This window comes from Aegilops tauschii, chromosome 7 (genome assembly GCF_002575655.3).
Source record: "Aegilops tauschii subsp. strangulata cultivar AL8/78 chromosome 7, Aet v6.0, whole genome shotgun sequence".
Taxonomy (NCBI): Eukaryota; Viridiplantae; Streptophyta; class Magnoliopsida; order Poales; family Poaceae; genus Aegilops; species Aegilops tauschii.
The window spans coordinates 619159294-619175572 of NC_053041.3; the positions used below are offsets into that span (position 1 = coordinate 619159294).

The window sequence follows — 16279 nt, forward strand, 5'->3', positions numbered from 1 at the left end:
GCTGTAATCTGACCAGCATTCTTGAGTCCATAGTGGTTTGTGATTTCAATAGTGTGCATTTCTCCCACCTGTGATCGCTTTGCTTGCTTACAAGACACACACGACAATCTACAGGGCTTTACTTTGCAGTGATAATGTCTTTGTTTTTCTTCCTTTGATGCTAAGCAGTGGTGTGGCTGTTCCATGGCTATAAGACTGTCACAATAAAATTAAGGGTTTGTATCAATCAACACCCGTGGTAATGCTAACTGATGTACTCCATATTTATCAAGTGACCTCTCTAAAACCTAGTTAGACTAATTATAACAAGGGAAATCTAACAAGTGGCCACCCCAAGACAAGCACTAAAGCACTATACTGTAAGCAGCATGGAGCTGGCGCCGGTTGCTTGTTATTGTTGACAACAAATCCTCTGGTCAGTTGGGTTGTATATTTGTATGTTTTGTATCATATCGTGCGTGTTGACCTAGGTCCATCTGCTGCCTGTCAAAGTCCTTTGGATCACATATGACGTCTTCAATCACCGCTCGTTCAATCGAAAGGCGATAAGGGAGATAACTGTTCTCCTCCTTTTCTCCGCGGCTTGAAAGGCGATAAGGGAGACAATTGTTTTCCTCCTTTTCTCAGCGGCGAGGGCGTGGAGCCTTCTGCACCAGCAACACGAGGATGCAGGGAACCTTGGCTCTCTGTTTTGGCTCTTTAGTTTGGGATGTGTATTTTTTTAATTTCCCATGGCATCATCTCATTGACCGCCGTACCGACGTTCTAAATAAGGTCTCCCTAGCATGAGCTCCATTCAGCATCACCCTCTCTGCTGAAGTCAATGAATCCGTGGGATTTGTCCTCAGTCACTCCCTTGGTGTGGAGTATTTTTTTTCTAAATGGTGTGGCACTTAGCATCTTCAATGATGATGTAGTTGTCCATGGACAAGGGAAGACGGGCAGTCTAGCTAGGAACATGGATGGTGGCTCGAGGGTGCCAAATCAGGTGGTTTGCCCTGGTGTATTAACAACAAGCGATGAGTTTGGGGTTCAAAGAGCATGGTGATGATCCCCGTTTGACGTGCCACATTGTCATTGACTCTACCGCCTATGACTATGAGCTTCTTCTTTGATTCACAAAGCCCTTTAGTGGCATGATGCTCCCTCATGTCCGATGACAACGGGTGATGGTGATTATAGTTGCAAAACACTCTATGGTTTATTATTATTTTTCTAGGGTGTTCTATAAATATTCCAACATAGTGTCCTCTTCCAGATGTTTTTTGTGGTTTCCACATGTATGTGTTGCACGGTGACATGTGTTTAACGGATGCATGATAATTCTTAGAAAAGGGGAACAAGTGGAGACACAATGAAGACTAAATTCCAGAAAGATTCTTAGAGGCCAGCAGAAAACCTACATACTGCCCTAGTTTCGGTGGTTACCAATTTAAAGATTCTAGTATTTCCACCGCAAAACACACAGTAGCATTTCCTCGAGGGAGGCCGCCGCTTCTGCTTCAGACGTGACATATTTGCTTGGTGAGTTGCCTTTACCTGCCTTCTTGCGTTTTTTAGGAGTAATATAGGCTGGAGGCGGTGACGGGACAGAGCCATTAGTGCCAAATTTATCTCCACCCCCCCCCCCCCCCCCCCCCCCCCCCGATGTTGATACTGACATTCTTGACTAAACCGTTGCCCCTTGTTCGGGCTCACCCTCCTTGCCAACATTCATGTCGAGCCTTTTCATAGCCCGACTTTTTATCTCGCTTGGTTCTATGCCATATCCGTCCTTCACCTCCTGCTATTTTCATGGGGCTTTGAGCTGTATCAACGATATCTTCTTCCTTCCCCAGACCTACATCTTTGGAGCTTCTTTTTCATGGGATTCCTCCACGATCGCATCCTCTACATCGGAAGCGACCCTGTGAGGAGCTCATGCCACCGCGACCACCACCCTAGGAGACCTGGGTCTTCCTTCTCTTTGCCACCAACCATTTGCCCCATTGTATACTATCCGGAAGATGTACGCCGTCGTTGGATTCCTCCATATCATGCCCTAGCAAACCGCAAACCTCGCAGAAGTAACTGATTTTTTTTCATACTCCACATTAAGAAACAATCTTTATCTAGCCAGGTTTAATGAAGTTCATCGTATCAAGGGCTTGTTCACTTCAATCTTCACCCCTACTTGCACATAATTTCTCTCAAAGTACCACGTAGGGTTCAGCTCAATGCTCCGCACCGTCCCAATTCTCTGAGCTAATTGGTCCATAATCGGATCTTTCCTATATAAATCTGGAATCTTATGTATTTGTGTTAGGGAACGTAGTAATTTCAAAAAAAATCCTACGCACACGCAAGATCATGGTGATGTATAGCAACGAGAGGGGAGAGTGTTGTCCACGTACCCTCGTAGACCGAAAGCGGAAGCGTTAGCACAACGCGGTTGATGTAGTCGTATGTCTTCACGATCCGACCGATCCAAGTACCGAACGCACGGCACCTCCGAGTTCAGCACACGTTCAGCTCGAAGACGTCCCACGAACTCCGATCCAGCAGAGCTTCGAGGGAGAGTTCCGTCAGCACGACGGTGTGATGACGCTGATGATGATGCTACCGACGCAGGGCTTCGCCTAAGCACTACTATGATATGATCGAGGTGGATTATGGTGGAGGGGGCACCGCACACGGCTAAGAGATTAATTGTTGTGTATAGAGGTGCCCCCTGCCCCCGCATATAAAGGAGGGAGGGAGAGACCGGCCCCTATGGCGCGCCCTGGAGGAGTCCTCCTCCCACCGGGAGCAGGATTCCTCCCCTTCCAAGTAGTAGGAGTAGGAGACAATGAAGGGGAAGAGGGAAGAGAAGGAAGCAGGGGGCGCCGCCCCTCCCCCTAGTGCAATTCGGACTAGTCATTGGGGGGAGCGCGGCCTGCCTCTCTCTCTCCCTAAAGCCCAATAAGGCCCATATACTTCTTCCCCCGTATTCCCGTGTAGGAGATATGCCCTAGAGGCAATAATAAATGTTATTGATTATCTCCCTGTTCATAATTATGTTTATGTTCCATGCTATAACTGCTGTGGTTCCCGAGCCCGTATATCCATAAAGGCTCTGGGGAGAACCCATATGCACGTGTGGAATAATAAACGATAAAATGTATTCCTAGTCATGCCTCTAAGACTAGCTCAAGTGTTGCATGATGATTATGTTTTCCCAATCATGGGCATGTCTATGCCAAGCAACTTTGAGGGCACAATGTCAGGAAGGACATTTGTGTTGAATCGACCCGAATTGATGTTATGCTATGAGATACATTCGTCACAAGTTTATTGGTACATAACACAGAGATGGTTAACGTTTGCATGATTCCTTAGACCATGAGAGTATCGAGTTTCTTCATGCTTGCTTCATGAACTTTGGGGTTTGTTAAACGTCATCCGTAAATGGGTGGCTATTACGGCGGCTTACGGGTTCATGGAAAAGTGTGTCAAGTAACTTGATAGCTCAAGATTGGGATTTGCTCCTCCAACGATGGAGAGATATCTCTGGGCCCTCTCGGTGTTACGGTATCCATCATCGTCTGGCCAGACACTTTGTGATTTGATCACGGGGATACCGGAACACGATAACGAGAAAAGAGAACAATACCGGTAACGAGGTAACTAGCATAGTGGACAAGTTGTTGATCCACGGGAATGCCAACATGTCTCACCTCGGGTATTTGTAACATATCGCGAAGCAACAGGAATAGCACACGGCAACTGGAGGTTCACTCGAATATTTATTCGTGTGGGTATAGGGGTCAATATGGGTGTCCACGGCTCCGATGTTGATCATTGATTGGAAGGGGTTCCGGGTCATGTCTATACTTCACCGAACCTATAGGGTCACACGCTTAAGGGTCATCTATCTGCTGAATACTAGACAGGGAGTCTGAGAGAAAATCACCGAAAAAGTTTCGGACACCGAAAAGTTTCGGACAGCGGAATCGTACCGCAGAGAGAGGTCATCGGATAAGTTTTGATGATACCGGAAAGTTGTTTCGGGATACACCATTAAGTCAAATTGGTTTCGGCACATGCCTAATAATTCTTGGAGGATGCCAGAATCATTCTGGAAGCTTTTTGGAATTTTCTGAGATAAAAACCGGAAATGTTCCGGAGCTGCCGGAGCCACTTCAGATGCGTTTCGCAGATGAAAATCACTAAACCCGGAATTGTTTCGGAACGCGTTGAAAATCATTTTAGTGGGTACTGGAAATGTTTTTAGCCCACATAAATATTTTCAGTTCGATCAGACGCTGAAAAATGTCGTCGTGAATAGTGAAAATCAGCTTTATGGTTACTTTATGGAAAGCCACCTTTTGGGGCTTTGCTCCAAAAGATCTTGGGGATGACATGGATGGATAGGAGCCATTTTTTGGGCCCCTCATGGGGGTGTGGCCGGCCACATGGGGTATCCCCCCTTGGGGACCCTCTTGTTCCTTGGTTTCACTCCTAGGTCCTTGTGGAAGGACTTCATTCATGTGCATTTTGGGTTTTTTGTGAAACTACCCTACCCCCTTGGGATTTCCTATAAATAGAGGTGGAGGGGCAGCCCTCCACACTCATCCCTTGCTCTCATACACATGCCATGCATTATCTGGCTTCTTCTCTCCCTCCCACGAAAAGAGTTTCGTAGAGCCGTAAGGCTGTCTGGGTTCCGGCAGGAACTAGTTCTGGACGGCGAAGCCCTGCCGGATAGATGACACCGTATGTGTGCAACTCTGTAGAGAGATCCTAGTTTCGGTCTTAGTTCGTGAGTGCCTCCCGAAGGGCTGTCCGTGTGACCGTCGAGTTTCGAAGGTCCTCCCGAAGGGCTGTCCGAGTGACCGTTCGAGTTTCGAAGGTCCTCCCGAAGGGCTGTCCGCGACACCGTCCGGGGGCTGTTCGACCGCCTCCCGGAGGGCTGTCTGAGGAGCAGATGAGGGTATACATCCTCGTGGTTGGGAGGTTGTAAATCCTAGCTGCGGGGATCTGCACCGCCGATCGTCATCGACTCTACTTCCCGCTGCGCTACGAGTCGGTAACGAAAAAGATCAAACCATGTATGCAGTCTCCATAGTGGTCCTGGGCTGGTGCGTAGGTCGGAATTTTTTTGTTTTCTGCTGCGTTCCCCTTCAGTGGCATCAAGAGCCGTGCTATGCGTAGATGCAGGTTTCGATCTAGAATACATGGAGATGTATGGGTATTGCATAATATAATTAGGTAGTAGATGAGATCTATTGCTGAAAATTATTTATGCGGGTGACAGATGAAATCTGTTACCCGAGGTTCTTGTTGCTTCCCTAGAATTTGCGTTTGCTCAATCTCGAGATAGCATGGTGGAATTTGACAAAGTTCTGGCAATCCGTGATCCTGATTGATCATGGAAGTGCTATCAGTTCTTTGGGTTCTGCCGTAGTCAAAAGAAAGATGAAATTCGCAGATGAAAGGGCATTGCAGATATGATCTGCACGGGGGTCATGCGTATGACGAAGTTTAGTATGGGGCTCGAGATTTAATTATCCCGTGTTTCATACACCCCGAGATGTTAATCTAGCAACTTGAATAATCATACTTGATGATAAAACGTTGGTCGCTGCGGTTTAAGTCAAAACCTTAGAAGCCACGTAAAATAAATTTTGCATAAACCGATTAGAGGCGTCTAACTTGGTTTTGCAGGATGTGCATATGATGTGGTATAGCAGTGCTCATACTAATTCGATTATGTATGAGATGACTATATGATGTAATTTGATTAACATGACCTGCGTGTCATGATTCGGCATGATGGTTGGAGCCATATGATTGCACTTTAATGACCTGCGTGTCCACCTTGTTGTAATGCATTATTTTGTTAGCTATAGAGATAGCAATATTATCTGGTGCATCGACAAGGTGGTGGCAATCTTCGCGAAGGTGAACACCGACGCGAATGCCGAAGACGAAGAAATGAAAGACTTCTCCGTCAGAAAGGGCTATACCATATCATGCTATTATGAATTGCCTGAGATGTTTATCCCTTATGATGCACCCTTCTTGATTGCTCGGTAGTCGCTTTTATTAGGGTGATCTCTCACAAAAATACCAAGTAGTTAGTGTTCTCCCAAGTGTAGCACCGTCACGGCACCTATCTTTTCGGGGTGCGCCGTGTCACACGGGTACGAACGATTAGAGAAGTGTGAGGCGGGTGAGTTGAGACCTCGCAGCGAGATCACTTGGTTGTCTTGACGTTCAGGCATGACCGTCATGAGCTCGGAACACACGCATCGAAAGATGAACAAGAGTCACATAGAGATGTGATTGGCAAGTTGGCCTACCGGTTGAAATTTTTCGTCATCAGTGGTGTTACACCAATGGCGAACAATTGAAATGTGGGTCTTGTATCACTCACAATCAATTTTGAGAGATATTGAATTGAGTGGGAGCGCACTGTTGAATTAACATGTTTAATTCTTAGTGCAATTAATTATGAACATTGTCTAAGTGTTATATGCAAAATAGTTGTAGAATAATGGCTCGCGTTTCCACCTTCCCTGTTAAAATTGAATAGCTGTTAAATATCTGGTTAAAACTTTACGATTGGTACCGTAATATGAGGATTGTCCTCAAAAGTGCCGAGAAGGACTTTGTCCTATCGCATGCTTTCCGTATCCTCCCGCTAATGCTATGGATCATGTGACTCTCGTCCTTTGATCCAAAAGCTAGAATTCTGTTACGGTCAAGTGGAATATGTTTGCTTCCATGAAACCCAAACTTCGAAAGTTGGGATAGTTATATGATATTCATGGAACTGAAAATTATTTTCAGATACAAACAAAGCAATGTTTGTTTGCAAGTATTAGTAAAAGTGTTTACTATGCATTTGACTGTTGGGAAAGGGATCCAGAAGAACGCCTGTCATATAATGAAAGGTGAATAAAACAACAACTTAAAGAGAAAGGAAGTGTCCAAAGGGTGTTAGTATGACTTACACGCCTAGGAAGTCCGGGGCTAATGCCACTCTTAAGTTGGGTGCTTCTTCTGAGAGTAGGAGAAATACTAAAAGTTAAACTGCTAGAAGTATAAAGGCAAAAGGAAAGAAGACTGGAATATCCAGCTCATGTATGAATGTCATACAAGTTTTTGATGTATAGAAGGCTGGTCAAAGATATAGTTCTTGCGAATTATGGTTAAACATGTTAATCACTAATTCTTGGGTATTGTGAGTTCATCACAAAAATGCCCGCTCGATTGCATTCTGTTACAACTCGATGTAAGAACTACTATGGCCTGAAAGACTAGCTAGAAATGAGGTTAAGTTATACACAGGGAACATAGTAAATGTTACTATACCTTCCATCGGTGTATTGCCGTCTGTATTTATTTTCATAATTCATTTAGAGTTTTACAAACTCTATCCCATTGCATAAGGCATCTTGCAAGAAGGTTGTTCATAAGAGAACTTTTTATGTTCGATGTTATGAATAACACAAGGGCCATACTTTCATTATGAATGAGATGTATGTTATGAATATTGATAATAATACAATACCTCTGGGTTTACTTTCATAATTCATTTTAGAGTTTCATACACTCTAGCCCATTGCACAATGTTTGTTGCAAAAGAGTTGTTCATAAAAACAACAATTGTTGTTAAGTATTATGAATAACATAAGGGCCATACTTCCATCATCGATGGGACGTATGTTATGAATATTGAGGGTAATATGATACATCCATAACACTGACGCTAAATGTCGCAAGACTAAAAGAATACACACAAGTGTGGCACTACATTTGGTCACATTGGAGAAACCTGCATGGAAAATTCCATTATGATGGATTTTGAAGTCTTTTCGATTTTGAATCATCTGACACTTGCAACTTTCCTCCGAAAAGTGAAGTGACTAAAATACCGTTCACAGGCCATAAGGAACGAACAACAAACTTATTAGTGATCATACATTTGATGTGTGTAGTCCGATAAGTGTTGTTAGTGGTGGATTTATTTATCTTCAGAAATGACTCAAGTAGATATATGGATATTTACTTGATGAGACGTAAGTCTGGATCTTTTGAAATCATTCGAAAGGTTCTCAAAAATGAAGTAGAAGTTATTGTAACAAGAAAATTATGTTTCTGCAATTTGATTGCACAAAGGAATATTTGAGTTACATGTTTAGCGAATGTCTGATGAGTTGTGAAAGGGGTTTCATAAACTTGCACCTCCCGGAACACCACTGCAAGTGGAAAGTCCGTGGAGATGTAATCAAACCATTTATGACATGGTAAGGTCAAAGATGACTTAAATAAATTTGCCATTATCCCTTTTAAAGTGATGCTTTAGAGACTGCGGCTTTTACACTGAAAAGAGCTACATCGGGTCTGTTGAAATGAAGCCATGGTATGGTACGCCCAACCATGTTATATCTTTTCTTAACATTTGGAATATGGGGCTTGTGTAAAAGGTTACAAACCTATTCCAAATCAGACAAGTGCTACTTTGTAGGTTATACCAAAATGTTGGGTATTCCTCCCTCACTATACCGAGGCAAATAGTTTTGCCGCGAAACGGTGTGCTTTTAAAGAGAATGGTTCTTTCTAAAAGGTGAGTGGGAGAATAGTGCAACTCGACGAGATAAACAGTATCTTCATCAGATCAAAGGAAAGAGACCTTGGAAGAAATTCCAGAGTTTCCTACTGCGACTGATACAGAAGTCTCTACAATAAAATGTATGAACTTCGGTCGAACTTGCAGCTGAACCACGTAGGCAAGGCTCGTGCAAACCTCTCAGGTGCGCAAACGAGATATTGTTGTTAGACAACATTATACCTACGATACACAAGGAAGCGTTGACGGGCCCTGACTCCGGAATTGGCTAAATGCCAATACAACCCGAGTTAGTTTCCATATAAGTGATTCAAGATTAAAACCTTGATACACCTTTCGGAAGACTTAGAGTCTAACGAATATTTATGGAACTTAAAACTGATACGGATAAAATGTTTTATCCATAAAGCTCGACTTGTTGAAATAATACGATGAGGTTGTTTTCATCGTAGCGATGCTTAAAGTCGGTTCGGGTTGAACTACCAATTAATACATATTTCAATCATGAGATATGAAACATGGATGATAAAAGGATTTCCATCTGATGGAAATGAAAGCTAGGACTTGTATATGATACAGTCCAAAGTAATTTGTCGATCCAGAGGATGCTAGTAGGTATGCAAACTTCAGAGTTCCAGCAATGGACAGAAGAGAGCAAAATGGAGTTGGAATCCTCATATTATGAAATGGTCAAAGGGGTTTTGACTTCATCAATGGGTAACGAAGATGCTTGTAATTCAAGAAAGTAAGTGGGAGCGTAATAATATTTCTAAAAACCTTATGTGCTTGGCACATTGGTAATTGGAAATAAATTTCTTGACACAAATTAGGACTTCATTTGAAAATAGTTTTTCGATGAAGTGCTTAGGCTAAATAGCCTCAATATTAGGCATGATGATCAATGGAGATAGATTTACCTAATGGGGCTAAGCAATGAATACATATTGACAAGATGCTAAAACCTTTTAGCATTTAAAACGCCAAGGAGTGATTCTTGCCAATGTCACATGGAAAGAGTTTTTGCAAGACTCGGTGTCCCAAAACACTGATGAGTAAAATACATGATGCAGATTCCACACACTTTTGTGTTTGGATTAATCATGTATTCCATGGTATGTAAAACAACCAGATATGTCCGATACTCCCAAGGTGTTGCGAGTATGGATACCAAAGTGATCAAATTACTGATCATGGGACAACAGTGAAAGATGTCACACAGTACTAGAGTAAGTACTGATGACATGGTTTTCTCGCAAGCAGAGATCATGAAGAGTTCGTTGTAAAATGTTACGTCGATACAATCTTCATCTTTTCTCCATGCGATTTTCGATTTAAATTAAGGGTTTTGTGTAACACACAATGTGGTGGCACAGTTAGTTGGAATTTGTTCAAACTAGTTACTGTGGCGAATTCTATAACAAGGGCTAAGTATGTTGACGCTTTAGAAGCGACAAAGAAGATGTTGAATCATATAGTTCATTCATGAACTTAGTATAGTTCCAAGATGGCTTTTGACAATGGGACACTACTGCAGGTAGTTGCTCCATAACTCAGTCTGAGGAATCCAGGTTCGACCTGTGATTCACATACATACAAAGCCAAGTCCACACAAAATATGAATTTTGTGAAAACGCGAGGACATGCAAAGATACACACGGAACTGAAGTCGTCAGATCCATTGGACATCAGGCTATACCACAAGCGAAGCATATTTACACCGGTGTGCCACAGGTGTGAAGTGCATTAGCATAAGCTAGATTATTGTCTCTAGTGCAAGTGGGAGTCTGTAGGAGATATGCCCTAGAGGCAATAATAAATGTTATTGATTATCTCCCTGTTCATAATTATGTTTATGTTCCATGCTATAACTGCTGTGGTTCCCGAGCCCGTATATCCATAAAGGCTCTGGGGAGAACCCATATGCACGTGTGGAATAATAAACGATAAAATGTATTCCTAGTCATGCCTCTAAGACTAGCTCAAGTGTTGCATGATGATTATGTTTTCCCAATCATGGGCATGTCTATGCCAAGCAACTTTGAGGGCACAATGTCAGGAAGGACATTTGTGTTGAATCGACCCGAATTGATGTTATGCTATGAGATACATTCGTCACAAGTTTATTGGTACATAACACAGAGATGGTTAACGTTTGCATGATTCCTTAGACCATGAGAGTATCGAGTTTCTTCATGCTTGCTTCATGAACTTTGGGGTTTGTTAAACGTCATCCGTAAATGGGTGGCTATTACGGCGGCTTACGGGTTCATGGAAAAGTGTGTCAAGTAACTTGATAGCTCAAGATTGGGATTTGCTCCTCCAACGATGGAGAGATATCTCTGGGCCCTCTCGGTGTTACGGTATCCATCATCGTCTGGCCAGACACTTTGTGATTTGATCACGGGGATACCGGAACACGATAACGAGAAAAGAGAACAATACCGGTAACGAGGTAACTAGCATAGTGGACAAGTTGTTGATCCACGGGAATGCCAACATGTCTCACCTCGGGTATTTGTAACATATCGCGAAGCAACAGGAATAGCACACGGCAACTGGAGGTTCACTCGAATATTTATTCGTGTGGGTATAGGGGTCAATATGGGTGTCCACGGCTCCGATGTTGATCATTGATTGGAAGGGGTTCCGGGTCATGTCTATACTTCACCGAACCTATAGGGTCACACGCTTAAGGGTCATCTATCTGCTGAATACTAGACAGGGAGTCTGAGAGAAAATCACCGAAAAAGTTTCGGACACCGAAAAGTTTCGGACAGCGGAATCGTACCGCAGAGAGAGGTCATCGGATAAGTTTTGATGATACCGGAAAGTTGTTTCGGGATACACCATTAAGTCAAATTGGTTTCGGCACATGCCTAATAATTCTTGGAGGATGCCAGAATCATTCTGGAAGCTTTTTGGAATTTTCTGAGATAAAAACCGGAAATGTTCCGGAGCTGCCGGAGCCACTTCAGATGCGTTTCGCAGATGAAAATCACTAAACCCGGAATTGTTTCGGAACGCGTTGAAAATCATTTTAGTGGGTACTGGAAATGTTTTTAGCCCACATAAATATTTTCAGTTCGATCAGACGCTGAAAAATGTCGTCGTGAATAGTGAAAATCAGCTTTATGGTTACTTTATGGAAAGCCACCTTTTGGGGCTTTGCTCCAAAAGATCTTGGGGATGACATGGATGGATAGGAGCCATTTTTTGGGCCCCTCATGGGGGTGTGGCCGGCCACATGGGGTATCCCCCCTTGGGGACCCTCTTGTTCCTTGGTTTCACTCCTAGGTCCTTGTGGAAGGACTTCATTCATGTGCATTTTGGGTTTTTTGTGAAACTACCCTACCCCCTTGGGATTTCCTATAAATAGAGGTGGAGGGGCAGCCCTCCACACTCATCCCTTGCTCTCATACACATGCCATGCATTATCTGGCTTCTTCTCTCCCTCCCACGAAAAGAGTTTCGTAGAGCCGTAAGGCTGTCTGGGTTCCGGCAGGAACTAGTTCTGGACGGCGAAGCCCTGCCGGATAGATGACACCGTATGTGTGCAACTCTGTAGAGAGATCCTAGTTTCGGTCTTAGTTCGTGAGTGCCTCCCGAAGGGCTGTCCGTGTGACCGTCGAGTTTCGAAGGTCCTCCCGAAGGGCTGTCCGAGTGACCGTTCGAGTTTCGAAGGTCCTCCCGAAGGGCTGTCCGCGACACCGTCCGGGGGCTGTTCGACCGCCTCCCGGAGGGCTGTCTGAGGAGCAGATGAGGGTATACATCCTCGCGGTTGGGAGGTTGTAAATCCTAGCTGCGGGGATCTGCACCGCCGATCGTCATCGACTCTACTTCCCGCTGCGCTACGAGTCGGTAACGAAAAAGATCAAACCATGTATGCAGTCTCCATAGTGGTCCTGGGATGGTGCGTAGGTCGGAATTTTTTTGTTTTCTGCTGCGTTCCCCTTCATCCCGTAACTCCCCGGTACTTCGAAAAATACCCGAACCATTGGGAACCTTTCCGATGTCCGAATATAGTCGTCCAATATATCGATCTTTACGTCTCGATCATTTCGAGACTCCTCGCCATGTCCCCGATCTCATCCGGGACTCCAAACTACCTTCGGTACATCAAATCACATAAACTCATAATACCGATCGTCACCGAACGTTAAGCGTGCGGACCCTACGGGATCGAGAACTATGTAGACATGACCGAGACATGTCTCCGGTCAATAACCAATAGAGGAACCTGGATGCTCATATTGGCTCCCACATATTCTACGAAGATCTTTATTGGTCAAACCGCATAACAACATGCGTTGTTCCCTTTGTCATCGGTATGTTACTTGCCCGAGATTCGATCGTCGGTACCTCAATACCTAGTTCAATCTCGTTACTGGCAAGTCTCTTTACTCGTTCCGTAATACATCATCCTGCAACTAACTCATTAGTTACAATGCTTGCAAGGCTTATAGTGATGTGCATTACCGAGTGGGCCCAGAGATACCTCTCCGGCAATCGGAGTGACAAATCCTAATCTCGAAATACGCCAACCCAACAAGTACCTTTGGAGACACCTGTAGAGCACCTTTATAATCACCCAGTTACGTTCTGACGTTTGGTAGCACAAAAAGTGTTCCTCCGGTAAACGGGAGTTGCATAATCTCATAGTCATAGGAACATGTATTAGTCATGAAGAAAGCAATAGCAACATACTAAACGATCAAGTGCTAAGCTAACAAAATGGGTCAAGTCAATCACATCATTCTCCTAATGATGTGACCCCGTTAATCCAATGACAACTCATGTCTATGGCTAGGAAACATAACCATCTTTGATCAACGAGCTAGTCAAGTAGAGGCATACTAGTGACACTCTGTTTGTCTATGTACTCACACATGTATTATGTTTCCGGTTAATACAATTCTAGCATGAATAATAAACATTTATCATGAAATAAGGAAATAAATAATAACTTTATTATTGCCTCTAGGGCATATTTCCTTCAATTTGTGCCCCACAACGAGACCCTGCCAAGATTTATTGTTTTCGGCGCCTTTTCCCCCATCAAAATCTTCAAGCAACCCCATGAGACCACGGAAGTTCCAGGGCTCTGGAAACATCACCCTCTTACAGACTTTGAGACAAAACATCTAAACCAACACCGCACTGCTGAAGTTCTTGGTGGTGTGTACCTTCGCCACCTCCATCCAGCGGGGCGATTTGGCCATCTCGTCGGTCTTCTCAAGCCAGGTACATGCCATTAAGGTCCCCTTCCTGCAGCCTCATCTTCCTCAAAGCATCCTCCAGACCCTCCTTGGATTGCTTCTCCTTTCCTTTGAATGCCCCTCACGAACTCGAACTAGGGCTGCCATGACAACTCACTTGAAAGCCTTCAAAGGCAATGAACGAAGATGCAATCACTCGGGTCCTGTCCACAGTAGAGACCAAGGCCGGGCGAACGGGCCAACCGTTCTCGTAGTCAGCCCAAGAATCTGCACGACGAATATTGGAGGTGGTGAGCAAACAGTAGGAACAACTCGACGCTGACATGAGGTACTAGTGGAGTAGGCTAAACCCTAATCGCCTGGATAGGGTAGTGTTGATATCTACTAGTAGCTTCTTGAACAAGTGGAGACACGTTGAAGATTAAATCCCAGAATGATTCGCAGAGGCCAGTAGAAGCCTGCTTTGGATGGGTTCCAATTTAAACACTCTAGCATTTCCAGCTCAAAAAAAGAAAGAGAAAAAAACTCTAGCATTGTGTCTAGCATTTTGAAACTTTTGTTTGGCACAAGAAGGGCCCGTTACAAGCCCACTTCGGCAGAACAAAGAAAAAATCACTCTCCCCCAACTCCAGCAGGCAGCCGCACACATCCGCCGCCGCTGGCACCTCCGCGAGGGTTCCCGGCGGCCACCTCTTCTGCTGACCGGTCAGGAGATGGCGTCACCTCTGACGGACCTCCCCGTCCACCTCCTGGCCGAGATCTTCCTCCGGTTGCTCGACCCGGCTGACCTCGCCCGCGCCTCCGCGACCTGCGTCACCTTCCGCCGACTCGCCGCCGACGGCTCCTTCCTCCGCACCTTCCGCGGCCTCCACGCCCCGCTCCACCTCGCGCTCCTCAACCTCGGCGGGTTCCACCCAGCCCTCCCGCCTCACCCCTCCGCGCCCACCGCCCGCGCGCTCGCCCTCTTCGCCGACTTCAAGTTCTCCTTCCTCCCCTACCACCGCCAATGGATCGTGAGGGACGTCCGCGCCGGCCGCGTCCTCCTCTCCCGTAAGATCACAAAAGATGGGCAGCCCCGAGTCTTCCCGGAGCTCGCGGTGTGCGACCCCTTGCACCGGCGGTATGTCCTGCTTCCCCCAGTGCCTGACAACCTAGCGGCATCGGTGGAGCACCGGCTCCCTCACCCTTTCCTCGCTCCCCTCAGCGAGGAGGAGGCAGCACCGGCGGAAGAGACGGCATTCAGGGTGATCTGTTTGGCACTTGGCAAAACTAAGCTGGCGGCCTTCGCCTTCCCTTCGAGCACGGGACAATGGCGAGATGCTGCATCCAAGGATTTGAGTGATTTGGGCCTTGGCATGCGTGACTCACACATGATTTCATGGATGAACCCTTTTAATCTCAGGCGCCATTATGCTTATGGCTGCTTCTACTGGGACTTTCTCGTGGTCAAGCGGAACCTGTTGCTCGTGCTTGACATCAGGAGGATGGAGTTCTCCATTGCAGAACTCCCACCCGGAGAATGGTATAGGAAAGGTGTAGCCATTGTTGAGGCAGGGGAAGGCAGGCTTGGGATGTTTGGTCTCCGTGGTGAAAATGAAATGACATCTGATCTCAGTTATACCATTTTGCGAAACAGAGGTGAGAGTCCCAACCAGTGGCTGATGGAGAAGACAATCTCACTAGATTCTGGGTACCATTATTTTATCAAAGCTGTAACAGAGAGGTGTTTGCTATTGATGAGAACAGAATCCCTGCCAGGTTCACCTATAGAGAAGCCACTACTTGAGTATTTCACAATGGACATTGAGACATTGCAGTTTCAGAGGGTTTGTGCGAAACGATTCAAGCTTAGGCTGCCCCCGTCAAGCATATATGCCTACTTTTTTCAAACCGGGATATATGCCAACTTTCCTCCATCGTTGTTACCTCCACGGACAGTATGAAGTGGTAAAATTTCTATGCATCCTTGTTATCTCCTTCCCTTTGTGATCATCGCACAGCTTATCTAATTCTTGATTATTCTTGATTGTTCATTATTGCAATTGATTATTCTTGTTTACATGATTTATTAGTATTTGTTTTCTTGTGTGTGTGGGGGGGAAAGCTAAGCATGCTTGAGAGCATATTTGTGTTTTGTTATTTTGTTTGTTCCAACTGGCATTATAAGTGAACGAGGTTGGTAAGAAAAATATTTTTGGGCGCTATGAGTAGCTTATGCACGAGTCCTGATGGAACCACGAAAAACACTACATCACAATAATATTTCCAATGTAACATAGAAGGAATACAAGTTTAGGTCCAGTTTATCTAGTATTGTTTCACCTCAAGAAAATTCATGAAACTCAAGGACTACTCATTTTGTATACTATTCTTTTGATAGATATAAGTAGGGAGAAAAGTTTTCTTTTAATCATCTTCAGATGTATAATTTTGTGTCACAATGTTATTTAGAAATAAATCCGCACAA

General features: G+C 44.8%; 1 protein-coding gene across 1 annotated transcript in view; it reads left to right on the forward strand.

Annotated features, from left to right (window-relative positions):
• LOC109761628 (uncharacterized) overlaps positions 1-15784 on the forward strand; it is a 41182-nt gene extending 25398 nt beyond the window's left edge. The window contains exon 4 of the mRNA XM_040396283.1: positions 14386-15784. Within this exon, the coding sequence (XP_040252217.1) occupies positions 14386-15755 (1370 nt within the window). The 3' untranslated portion in view covers positions 15756-15784. The remainder of the gene's footprint in view (positions 1-14385) is intronic.
• Positions 15785-16279: the final 495 nt, after the last annotated feature.